Source organism: Drosophila navojoa, chromosome X, assembly GCF_054131105.1.
Source record: "Drosophila navojoa isolate 15081-1374.11 chromosome X, UAZ_NAV_1.0, whole genome shotgun sequence".
NCBI classification, from domain to species: Eukaryota; Metazoa; Arthropoda; class Insecta; order Diptera; family Drosophilidae; genus Drosophila; species Drosophila navojoa.
In genome coordinates, this window is record NC_142895.1 from 26,769,296 (window position 1) to 26,783,001 (window position 13,706).

Below are 13,706 nucleotides of genomic sequence, written 5' to 3' on the forward strand. Positions count from 1 at the left end.
CGGATCGATCAATGTCCAAATGGATGAGTATATGTGGCATACGTGTCCAAACGGAACGTCGCTTTTCCTATGGGTTTATTGCAGTTCCTAAAACAAAAACATGCAAACGCCCGTCCACATAGATCCATCAAGGCGCCGATAATGTCCATGCCTGAGAATTAAGTGGTTTATCATAAGCGATTTGCCAAGTCAAAGCCATAAATTTCCCAAAACTCACGCTGCTTCCTATCGTCTGGCTCATTTTGTAGTTTGCTTCTCTCTCATTGTCGCGCTGGGTTGGGCATTCATTCCATTTTACCCAGCGACCTAGATAAATGAATAATACCAATCGAATAAACATATATATTTTATATATAATTATCATCGTATTAATCATTCTCAAGTGGCGTTCACTATTTTTAGCAGCCAGAGAGCTGACATTTGTTTTCAAATCGATGCTCTTCAAATAATTCATGAAAATAGAAACAGAATAAAATATCGCCAAAATGTGGAGCTGACTGAAATATTGTGTAAGGTCGCCGTTATCTTGACAAGGGATAAAAATTGCGAGTGGCCTAATCAATGAACCCGATCGCAATGTACGAAGTGCTTCGATTCGATACGACTGCTGCATACCCTGTAAACACGTTGGATGAGCGTAAAACTTATCGATCGATGCTGATAGCATTTCTGACTAAAATAGATATCGATATATAGATACAGATATCGGTATATTGTTATAGAAACTTCTTTGGCTCTATAGAATTACGTTTATCTAGTTGAGCTTCTGATAAGTTTTCTTGCCTCGATTAAATAATAAATAAACACTCGTTTTATAGAGCTGTGACTAAAGTAGATATTCATATATATAGTTATAGAAGCTTATTGATCTCGATCGAATCATTATTTTCTTTTATTTCCTTCTTTATTTATTATCGATAGATTTCGGCAACGATTAAAAATCTTTTATTGTTGCATAATTTTTATTGATATCAATATTCACACACAGATATTTTTAATAAAAATTAATATAACTGATCGAGAATGTGGCCTAAAATAGTAGCCTGAAGATTTTCAGTTTGCTCTGCGTAGCTTCCGAAGTACCATTTTTTCCAGGGTGTTTCATTCGTCTCTTTGGCTTGTTGTTGAATTTCCTTATGAAATTGATAAGCGTTTATGGCACGATTTTCGCCACGCTGTGTACAGTTCCTAGGGCCCGGCCTGGGCCAGCGCGTTTGAATGAACCCCGTACAGTGGACTTATAAATAGAACGTCACGAACCGTTGGTCGGCAAGAGAATAATGCGGGAATAAACATTACGAAATGGTATGATCGATGAATTGACAGAGTGCAAATCCATTTTGCTTTAGATGTGTCCGTACATAGTATAAATGCTAAATCAAGCTATATATATTATCGCATAGGTATATGGTACATAAATATTTCATACATTGTACATTGAACTTAACAATTAATTAGTGTCTATAGTTATTGGTAAGTGTGTGTAAATCGATCCGCTACAGATCGGCCCTGGGTTAAAGCATTGGATTGCCGCACTCTCTGGCAACTCATTCCAACTTCTAATTGCTCTCTCTCTTTCTCTCTCTCTCTCTCTCTCTCTGTCGCTCTCCCGCTGAGTTATTCGGTCACATAGTCAACCGATAAATGCAGAAAATTGTCAGGATAGCTCATATGCTCGGACATCCATTGCAGCTGCGTCTCCTCCGGCAGGACGATGCCATGGGTGCGAAAGCCAACTGAAAGGAAAGGAAAGGAAAAGAAGAGGATGGAGAAAGTAAAATTAGTTAAGATTAATAAGATCAATGGAGCTGAGGCTCTGGAAATTTGTTTTCGATTTGACTTCAGTGCACTTCAGTCGAACCCCCATTCCAATTTCCTATACTTCTAGCTGTCATAACAATCGAGTTCACTGGACTATCGCTAATTTATCGATTAGCAATCTACACTTGTTCGGTATTTACTCCACTTCTCACTCTCTCTTTCTCTCTTTATGGATATTTTAATCAGTAATGGCGCCCAGTTGGCATAATCTGCGACTATATATAGGCCCATATATGAGTATTTCCTGCCATCTGATTGCCATATAAATCACGGCACGCATTATCGACCATGGGACTTTTGGCTAGGCGTGACCGTTAATCGATAAGCAACAACAATGCTCTGAAGTGGCCCGATCATTGCTTTCGAATTTCGTCATTTATAATTATAGCTAGGTATATTGTAATTATAGATTACTGTAGCACAGTGCTCCGTAATTGTAGACGCACGTGCACCATCGAATAAAAAAAATCACCCCAGGCTTTTCGACGCACGTAAGATCAGTTGATCAATATTAACAAAGCCATTTTGAATTGAGGACGATTCGTGTTAAGACAAACTCTTTCGAATGGAATTTGCAATGTCGAAGTGTATCTAAGCCCAATGTGAGTAGAATCAGTTAGCTATGATCTTATAGGAATCATGATCATGATTGATGATTGATGATTATGATTGGTGCATGCCTTCACTTACAAGAAATCGATAATAATCATCATATGATCATACAAAACAAACATGACATATATATCTCAGATGGGTAAGAATGTAAATATACCATGAAAAACAAATTTATATAAATAAATCTTGAGAGATTGCAGTAAATATTCCATGTTCACTTATATACAATTACCTATAAATATATATATAGTTCAATTGTTCGTCATATTCAGAATTCGATTATACCCCCTGCGCGATTACAGGGTATTCAAGCTCGCATATAAATATATGTGCACAAGCTAATAAGTAGCACACATACACCCAGGCCATATCGCATTCAATATACATACATACATATATATAATATATTATACATGTATATGTGGTATAGAGCAGTGATAATGCCTGATTACATAGTGTGGGCAGCAGGGGCGATTGAGTGGGGCGCGAGGAGTGTGGATGAGTGTGACCAGAGATAAGAATTGTGCAACGGGCCCGAGTTCAAGTAGGACGCATACGTATTAAATGCACGACGATGTACGATACGATTCCATTTGATTCGATTTGTAAAACGCGCCCACCCGCCAATCGCCCTCCGAATGGGGGGTGATCCATGAATGATGGTGTGTATGTGTATGTGTGGACTACAGCGCATTAGAAACTACGCAAATAAGTACAGAGCGCATTGCATTGTTGAATGTGTGTCAAGTGAAGTTGTCCAAAGATCGAGGAAGGAGCTTGACGTGATATATGCTTAGCTGATAGTGTGGGTAGGGGGGAGGGGGGAGTGTACCTATATGTCATCGACAAAAACTTGATTTTCAATGAACAAAGGCAATCCTTACACTAATGCTAGAGCTAATAATAATACCAAGACAGATACGAACATCAATGCTAATACTATTCCCAGTAGAAATACTATGATAATGCTAATGCTAATGGTAATATGTATCTTAATGTGAATATTAATAGTAATGCTAATATAATAATAATAATATGCGAATATTTCTAATAATAATAATAAAAGAATAATCATTACTGAACTCAAACAGGAATACTAATGCTAATGTCTATGCTTATATTAGTGCTAATGAGTAATATTCAAGTTAAGCTAGTGCTAATAGCTAAGCTAATGCAACTAATCCTAGTACTAGAACAGTTAGGAATATCAATAGCTATTCCAATATTAGACAATAATTAAACTATAACTAATACAAACACTAATACTAATGCTAATGCAGCAATGAACAGCAATAAAAAGACTAATGAACATGCAAATCTATTGAACACATCGAATCGCACACGAGCCCAATGCACAGAATGGCGCCAAACAGTCTTATTATTGAAAAACAACAACAACAACAACAACAACAACTGAGTCACAATTGACGAAACGAAAACCATTGCGATTGTTGCTGTTGTTGTTGTTGTTGCTGTTGTTCGATTCAGTTGACTTTGGGGCGTGTTGGAGTCTTGAAGGCGCATAGCTCATGCCTAAAAATAAACCATTGCAGCGCGAATGTTCAACGTATCTGATAAGAAAGCCAATCATCATAATAATAATTTTATAGATTGTGCTCTATAAACGAATAAAAGCCAACAAGCTAGGCAATACTATCGCTCTCTCTCTCTCTTTCTTTGATCTATGATCTCTATATGGTTAATAAAGCCTGTTATTGCATTAGCTTCTAGGGTTTGAGTGATCTCTATTTTGGTTTGACTGAATATTGTAATATCTCTATCTATTTCTTTCATTAATATTTCAATTAATATAGCCAGTTATTAGCTTAGCTTCTAGGGTTTCGGCTTTCAGAGATCTCTATTTTGGTTTGTTTAATAAATTAGGCACTCAGCTAATGTAATATATAGACAAGGAGTGTAATATATATACATATAGAGTGTAATATATGTTTCTAGATAATATCTAGCTGATTGGCTTACAATTTAATTGATTAAGATATAGTATTAGCATCTATATTATCTTTGGCTCGTTGTACTTCTTATCTATCCAATCATTGCACAAACTATATATCACAAGACAATTTAGTATATCGACCTGCATGATCTTCTCCTTCAAAATAGACAAAAGACTATTTTCCACACAGAACTTCGTGTATGGACTGGAATATTCGGCATGCTGGGCGTTGATTAATGTTTCGTTTCGAGAGTTTGATAGACAAAGTATCTTTGTTTAGCGATTCATTGTCGCAATGGCCCGGCGATCTTCAGTTCCGGTCGTCTTCGATCGTAAGATATATTTTCATATCGATTGCATATTTTCTTTTCGTTCAGCTCAGTTGACGTGATTAAAACTGCAAAATCAATTGATTCTGATACTTTGCCTTTTGGGGTTATGGTGTGGTATTTGTTGTTGTAAGTTTTTGTTGTTGTCGAAGTTCGACTTGACCATATTGCAGTAAGTTTGTTTTGACTGAGAAACAAAGTTGTCAACTTAAGGCGAGAGACAAAATTAAAATTCCATTTTGAATTGAAGCAGCAGGAAATGTACATAATTAGTTAAAGCGTGTGCCACGGGCAAATACCCTAACTATTTTTATAGAAATATATATTGTATGTACATAGCAACAACAACAGATCTCTCATTTACAAACAGTAAAATATATGTATAGCGACGCCATTAGTTTTTGTGCAATTTCATCGAAATGCAAAGCGCAAATACCCTTTCGCTTAAAAGCTGTTGAGCGAGCATTTTTTCGGCAAATTGCGCCAAAAAGCACATAAACAAAACGTATCACAGGAAATGGTGGCACCAGTGAGTGTGAGAGAGATGGAACGACCGACTGCCGGTTGGCTGGATATGCGCTGTGGTCTGCTGTGGCGTGGTGTGTGTACACATACATATACCGACAGAGGCAGACATGCGATGGGATCAAATTGATTGAGAACATAATTCGGATGTGAGTACGGTTCGCTGTAAGGCGCTAATGTAAACAGTTAAAAGCTGATAAAACAGCGAACGCTGCAAAGCGAACGAGCGAAGAGTCGGCGAGAGGCTAAGAGAAAAGCCGAAGAAAGCCGACGACGAAAGCTGAAAGCTCAGCTTAAAAGCAAGAGAACGCAAGCGACCAAGAGAGCTTAATGTGACGAGGAGCTTTCCAGCCAGTCAAAGTCTGTGAGTGTGTGTGTGTGTGTGCCGTTTCAGTGGAAACGTCGCTAAATTTTAAGCGGATTTCGTCCAAATTTTGTGAGAGACAAAATGAATTCAAAGGACCAACTTGTTGCTTGCATTTTAGTTTTTTGTTTGCAGCTGCCGCTCAGCGCACCGAGCAGCCCACCCAAAACGATAGGGCGTGGCGCAAACAATTGTCAAGCAAACTCAGAGACACACATAGATATGTGCACACACACACATACAGGCACAAAGAGAGCAAGTGAGGGCGAGGGTGAGGGTCGTCCTGATTGCATTGTGCATTGTTTGTCTGATTGACGAAATGCAAACGAAAATGTGTCGAAATGGAACTAAGCAAATGCAAAGGTGGCAAATGCAACACAGCAACAAGCAGCCGCATGCAGGAGCAACAACAACAGCAACAATGGCAAAGAGAGACAGCAGCAGCAGCAGCAGCAGCAGCCGAAAACTGCTGACCATAAAAGACGTGATGCAGCAGCAATAGCAACGGCAACAGGCTGCGACGGGGCGACGGGGCAACATGATAAATATACAAGCGCTGGGCTGTTAGCGCGAGGTGCGATTTCCGACGGGCAAGGTGGAGTTGAAGTTGCCCGCGGAGGTGGAGGTGTAAATACAAATAAGCGGAGGTGATATCTCAGAACTTCCTTTTCACACATTCGAGAGCAGCCTTAGCAAACACAGGCGCAAACAATACCGATACCAATACCAATGCAAACGCAGCCCAACACGCACGTACGCACACAAATTGGGAGAGCATTTTAGACACAGCACAAGAAAGAGAGAGGGAGCGAGAGACGAGGAAGAGAGCAACTGGATAGTATGCGTGCGTACGTGTGCGTGCGTGTGTGTGTGTGTGTGTGAGCATTCAAAAAGCCAAAACGCCGCCGCCAACGCCAACGCCAACGCCGACGCTGTAGCCGTTGCCGTAGTTGTAGTTGTAGCCGAAGCTGACGCTGCTTTCCGGTGAACGCCAGATCCGCCACTCGCAGCCGGCGGCAAATCATGAAAGCGCCTGTGCTATGGGCTCCCGCCAACCGCTCTCTCCCCATGCCGAGCGCACTGCACAAAAAAATAAAAGCGAAGCAAAAAAAAAAAAAACACACACATACAGTGAAAAAAGTAGACAGCAGCGACAGCGACGCTGCAGCGCAGTCGTACAGAAATGCGTTTTCTTTATTTTTGACGCGTCTTAGATTCTCGGGCCGCCTTTAGCTGCTGCTGCTGCTGCTATTGCTGTTGTTGTTGTTGTTGTTGCTGTTGCTGTTGGTTTTTTTGATTTCTCGGAATGGCATCTACTTTGAACCGCCACGACGACTGCATTGTATATTTGAAATTCATTTCAATTTAAATACAAATTTTCTATGAAAATGCACGCATTGCACACGCGCACACACACATACACACTCACATACGTACGTGCGTGCAATTGCCCCCGCAGTCCCCCATCCACCCGCTGACAGTTGACCACGTTTTGAATGTGATTTGTGGGTGTTTCAATGGCGGATGCGGATGCTAACGGCAGCAGCGGCAGCGGCAGCGGTGGTGGTGGTGGTGGCGGTGGCGGTGTCGGTAAAACGTTTCTTTCTTCTTTTACACCAAAACTGCAATTGGCAACAGACTGGCTAAAGCGGGTGGGGGGAGCGGCGGCAGCAACTGGAAGGGGCCACTAAACGGATCATCATTACAGGCAATGCTAGACGCAGTAAGCCCCCACTATAAACAACTCATGTTATATATGTGCCTGTGTGTGGGGGTCGGGGTCGGGGGTTGGGGTTGTGTTCATAAACATATCCATTGAATGAGTTTTCAGTTCGGTCTGCCTGGAGCATACATACTCCCAACTCTTGGGAGCGTTCTGGTACATTCGTCTTCGATTCGCTGAACTTTTGCATAAACGGGAAAAGTGAAATGATTCTTGATTGGAAAATCGTTTCTATTGATGTCAAATGGCTTTTCATAAATCGCATGTATTTTGCATATACTGAAAAATGGCATTTGCTCTCTAATGAAAACAATATAAAGTGCTCCCAATAACTATATCCATTTATACAGTTGTGGGCATGAAAATATGTACAAATAAAAATCATAATAGATGTATGCATTTGGTCTAATGTTAAATGGTTCTTGAAGCGTCTCCATTTTCATGAATTACTAAATTTTAATAGTTTTACTGAAGTTCAGCAGCTCCCAAGTTTTTATGAGAACACAAATAACCTATATTGATATCGAATATTAAAATAGCATTTTGCTTGGGTTTAAATAACTAAAATGTATTCATATTTCGATTTCATTCTCTCTTTAAATAATATATCAAAAGTATTTCAATTGAACGGATGAAGCATATTTTCCGAGTTGGCCTATATAGTAAGATCAGATATGATTGAATGAACATGTATATATGGCTCTGGCGATAAGTGGCTTATAAGGTCTATACACCATTTATGAGAACTACAAATAAAAACCATATATGTGCCTTAAAACATTTAGGGCCCATATAGTCTCTAATAATAATGGTAATAATGGTATTGCCAACTTCTGCTGAAGCTCTGGGGGTTGTAATAGATTGTAATAAGAATCATAATGATGACGATAATAGCAATTATAATAATGATAATCATGATCATAGCATGATAATGAAATTGAATGTGATAATTAGAGCGATGGCAATGAAAGTAAAGATAGTCACAAGAATTACTATGATATTGATCTTGATCAGTACAAAAAAATCAACAATAATAATATTAATGACAATAATGTGTATTAGTAATAATCAATAACGATAATGAAATTGCTAATGGTAACAATAATAATTATGATCATGAAAAATTATGAATAATATCATTATAATAATAATATCTAGTGATTCGACTAATGCTTGTAAACAATGAGGAAACAAGCACCGTTAATAATAATAAAGACAATTATAAGACAAATATATTGGCAATAATCATAATGATGACACGAAGATAAGGGTAGTAAAAAGTTACCAAAGTATCATTATCAATTCTTTATTACGCTCAACGCTCAACGCTGTCGTCATTATGATCATAGCTATCGTAATCCGCAGCCAATAATGGAACTGGCAATACTAATGCAGAGACCAATAAAACACCAACCAACAACAATCAATTTAGCTAAGTAATTGCACAATTAAATATGCCTAGCATAGCGATGCAGGAGATTTGCCTGGTGTTTCGCTTTGCTGGGGGCGCTCAATTGACCTAATCGGGAATTAACTTGTGTCTAAGTGCACATGGCACTGGACTGATCCATTGGCCCACTTAAGCCAGACTTAAGAGCTACTATATACATGTGTGTGTGTGTGTGTGTGTGTGTGTGCATTAGTGTATGTGTCTGAGCATCAAGGACAAGGGAAATGTATTGCAACTGTCACGTTGGATGACCTTTGGGAAAATACGTGTTACAGCCAGAAAATTGTGGGCATCCATTGGACGAAAAAGGATCGGTTTTTGTTCGCCAGCAAATCTCTCACCTTTCAAATGGGAATTACCAGGACCAGGACGAAATGCTAGTCCAAGATGACGAGGGAAAGGGAAGAAGAAGAGAGGAGAAAAAAATAAACGAAAATGAAATAAAACAAAATGTTGCTAACAGCGCAAAGTAAGTGCGGGCCGAAGCATGCAAATAAAAATTTCACACCTTGTAGTCCGGGGAAATACCCGCCGTAGACACGAAGACACAGGGCCAACCTGCTGTTCGCTCTAAGCGAGAACAGATGCCACAAGGTGTCCCAGGCGGCAAGGATAAGGCGAAGTGAAGAGTGAGAGAGAGAGGGAGAGGCAAGGAGAGAGAGAGAGAGGGAGAGAATGCACTTGGAATAGTCGAGTGTTAGATGCTTCTCAATGAAAGAGGCCTGCGCACTATGTAGCTACGGCATTACACTACACTCCCGCACACACACACACACACACACACACACATATACACACACAAATGTGCATGGCTAGTGTAGTTGTTCACGTGGTAATTCGTAAATCCCAGCCGCAGGTATTTAGTTCCGCCTTTTGTCTAGCTGTGGAATTCCCAATGCTATTATTGCACCTAAGCCACTGCGACACGGCACACACACACACACGAGCACACCTACACACGTATGTACATGCACGCAGACTCAGTTAGCTACGCGCCGACTCGCTCGCACTTGCGTCCTCTGTCGCCGGCGCCGCAGGTCAGTTGGAACCCAGCAGCGCCTCTTGCAACGTTCGCTTGCCATGAAAAATCCACACGCACTCTATTGTTGAGCACGCACACACACAGAGACACTCGCACACATTTGTCTAGGCAGCTGAATGGCTCGAAAAACACTTGGCCAAAAGAGAAGAGAACAAAAAAAAAAAAAAAAAAAACTGAAAACTGAAAAGAGAAAAAGAAAGAAAGAACAAAAATCCAACAGGCAACCTGCACGGCTCTCGGCTTTGAGTCCCGTGGACTGCCTGGGGCTATTGTTCAATAATTTTTAGTTCTTTTGTTGTTGTTGCTGTTGTTGTTGCTGTGCGACATTGATGAATTGAGGAATGATTGGCAGTAACGTCAGCGGCAACGGCAACGGCAACGGCGACGTCGACGCCGACGGCGGCGTTGCCAGCGGCTTTGCCTCGTTTTGTGTGCGCTTCAATAGAAAAATAAATAAGTCAGCGAGAGCCGACAAGACGACGTTTCGGCCAGACTGACTGGCACCTTTTTGTTTTTTTTTTTTTTGCCGCTTTTCTAATGAATGCGACGCTAAAGAGGGGGAGAGAGAGAGAGAGAGACGGACGGACAGAGACTGAGCTGCTAAGGATGCTGCTATAAGAATGCAAGCAAACGGCTTTGAGTGGCTGCGGCTAATTGATAGCTGCTGCTGCTGCTGCCCCAATATCTGCTCTATACACAGTGTAATATATATTCTTGGTGTGGTATACACACTCGTGTATGTATGTATGTATGTGCACTCACCTGCTCTGCGCACAGGTGTTGATAATTCGGCCATCAGGTCGGCCAGATTCTTCTTTTGTCCAGCTTCATTCAGCGGCGATATTAATTTCTGCATGTACGTAAAATCCTATTTAGAGAGAGAGAGAGATGGAGAGGGCATTATCTTCTATATCTTCAGTTTGAGTATGCTGCACGTGCCAGATAGAGCTTAGACGACGTCAATTTAGATATGCCACAATCTACATATAATGCGTCAATATCATATAGTAATTAACACGTCTCTCCACAAAATATCTCCATCAAATAAGCTTTATAACTGTCGTAAAACCAATTAGTCTAATAGCGCCTGCATATAAATCTTGGCCTAAATCAACCAATTTTAATACTTTTATTAACTAATGCTTGCATATGATATATCAAAAATAGATTTATTCCCATATATTCTTCTTATTTCGTTGTGTGAAGTTAGGCTGTTTTGGCAGACAGCGTTGCCACCTGGTCGTGCAATAAGAAGGATCTGTATTTATATTACCTCCTTTACAAAAATTTAGATTTATAATTTGTTATGTTAATGTTAATTAATAGCTTAAATGTACTTGGGGATATTTAAAGAGTTTTCAATAAGTGAGGTTAGGTTGCAATGGCAGACAGAGCTGCCACATGGCAATAAAATATGAAGGATATGCAATGCTCTGGACAATAAGACTGCAATTGTTACCCCTACATTTGGAATGAATTAGCGCCTACATATAAAAACTATCCAATTGGACGTTATTGAGTACATGATATTCGTGCGTGGTTAAAAAAAATTAAGCTAAATTTGTTTATATTAGGAATAACTAGATGATTTATAGTTATATACCTATATTCACTATATCATAATTAACATGGGATTTGCCTATACGTTTAATAGTAGTTACAGTATGGAAGATATAGCTTTTCTGTGTGCCAGCTAAGTAGTTAATAAGAATGCATATGTTTAACTTGATCTGTTAGAAATACATTAAACAGCTGAAAAACTATGAAATATATGAAATCTACAATCTGTAAAATATGTAAATCAACAGCTGCCAAACAGATTCCCAGATGTTGCAAATACGCAAAACCAGCAGCTACAGCACGCACGGTCTTTTATGTAACGCTGATATCTACATTTATATAGGCTTTAGTCCTAATAGTTTTCAGGAGATAGCAGGATTTGTACTCTCGGTGGGCATGAATATGTAATTTTGTATCGATTTGGAAAGGCGCTAATTACCTCAATGCTTGACAACTTTATGAAACCACATCCAGATTCAATTATTAGGTCATATATAAGTTCTGGTCTCTGGCTTTAAAATAGATATATGCACGTACAGTAGACTAGATATGTATACACTTTTATCATTTTGTAAACTGGTTTCAAAATATGCCTATATCGTACTCTATAGTTGTATGTACGTAACAGACCTCAAGGATAAAAGCAATCCAACGCTATAAGGCATATACAATTCTCTTATTTATCATTAATCACCATGAGTTGATTTGTTCTTGAAGTTTAGAAAATGATTTCTAATGTTAGTTGGTCAGCTTAGAAATCTTACGAATACCGTTAATTTTACATAGATTTACAAACACCTAAGAGCACATTTGTGAATCAACAATACTTTAGTGGATTTGGATATAGCCATTCATTATGCTTCTGCTTTCAAATTTTTCTTTACTCAACATTTGTATTCTTATAGCTGTAACTACTGTTTTAAGTTCTTAGCTCAGAATGCTCCAGCTGTTAGTTTTTCCACATCTACTCTATGTATTACAGTTGCTTTAACTGAAACTACGTTTATTCTACTTTCCTCAATTGAATAAGCTTGCATTACATTAACGCCACCTATTTTCAGCTTATTCATTGACTATAGGCAATCTTTTGGCTATTTGCACTTACATCATCGTAGTAGAAACGCACTGGAATGTTCTTAAATGACTCCTGGTCGTTGTACGGCTCCATTAGGCGTCTATTGATCGCCCAGAACTGATCGAATTTATCATTGATCAGGCCCAGCCAGAGTTGATTGTGATCCTTCTTCTGCATGGCTGAGATGACAAGGCCCCTATGCTTCAGCACGTCGGCCTCCTTTAGGCAGGCCAGGTAATGTGATTCCAGCAGCTCTCTGCAATGGTTAATAAAGCTCATTAGCTACTAATCATATAGAAATATATATATTAGTCTCTCGTATACTTTGTGTTTAATTTGACAAGAGTCTCTTCAGGAAATTTGGAAAAGTGTATGGTGATGCACCAGGGTGTTCCATCCTCATTTGGATGCAGCAAGTCGTACAGCACACCTGTGCATAGTAAAATATTTCAATTTACAATTCGAGCTGGCACGCTCATAACGCCGCCTATTTATAAGTACCTATTGGATAATGCAGACGGAGCGGCGTTCCATTGAAATCGAACCAAACAGCGCCTTCCTGATGCTCGGCAGCAATATAGCGGGTAAAATACTTTCGCACCTGTTAACAGTAATAATTAGTGCCATTTAATCACATACACAAGTGAAAAGGGATTGTTTTTGTTTTTTGTTGCTTGTATTTACCTTGTCTGTGACCAGGGGCAAGTAGCTGAGGCGTGAGACCATTAAGTAGAAGGGTTCTGGCCTGAGGCCGACAATCTCTTCGCTGTCTGCCTGGAAGCATATGCCAATTTGACCCTCCCATATCATACGTAGCACTTCTCGATCGTGTGCCATGTTTTATTTATTTATTTATTTTGCATATAATCCAACTTTTACACGGGCCCGTATGTTATTATTTTTGCCATTCACACTAATATATGTAACAGGTTGGCAGTGCCACTCTCCGCAACATATCGATACATCGTCTGTTCATGTTTGGCCGCACAGGCGAATTTGCATGGCGGTCCCATTAATACCTATCGTTCTCAGTATGGCTACTATAGGCGGCGAAATGTTTAATTTTGAATGTGCTTTCGTTTTGTCAACCACTTAACCTCATTATTTATTTCTAAATATTAAATACTTTGAAAAAATTTATATCTATGCTGAAGAATATCAAGTAGTTCGATTTAAATTGTCATCGATGATGCAATGCAATCGTGATCGTTGGCGATCAGCGCGTTCGATAGTGCCTCCATCGCTAGG

The 13,706-nt window shown here is 39.5% G+C and overlaps 1 protein-coding gene across 1 annotated transcript; it reads right to left on the reverse strand.

Moving 5' to 3' along the window:
• Positions 1-1,361: 1,361 nt before the first annotated feature.
• Positions 1,362-13,384, reverse strand: Atg5 (autophagy protein 5). Its single transcript, XM_018109784.3, has 6 exons — positions 13,143-13,384; positions 12,960-13,059; positions 12,783-12,888; positions 12,489-12,714; positions 10,586-10,691; positions 1,362-1,736 (listed from the first exon to the last, which is right to left on the reverse strand). The coding sequence occupies exons 1-6, from the start codon at positions 13,293-13,295 to the stop codon at positions 1,618-1,620; spliced, it is 810 nt and encodes a 269-aa protein (XP_017965273.1). The 5' UTR covers positions 13,296-13,384; the 3' UTR covers positions 1,362-1,617.
• Between the last annotated feature and the right edge of the window lie 322 nt (positions 13,385-13,706).

Coding starts and splice junctions, on each gene's coding strand:
- Atg5 (XM_018109784.3), bottom strand. CDS start 13,295: ATGGCACACGATCGAGAAGTGCTACGTATGATATGGGAGGGTCAAATT. Junction 13,060..13,142: donor TGCCCCTGGTCACAGACAAG/GTAAATACAAGC, acceptor TACTGTTAACAG/GTGCGAAAGTATTTTACCCG. Junction 1,737..10,585: donor AACACCTGTGCGCAGAGCAG/GTGAGTGCACAT, acceptor CTTTCCTTTCAG/TTGGCTTTCGCACCCATGGC.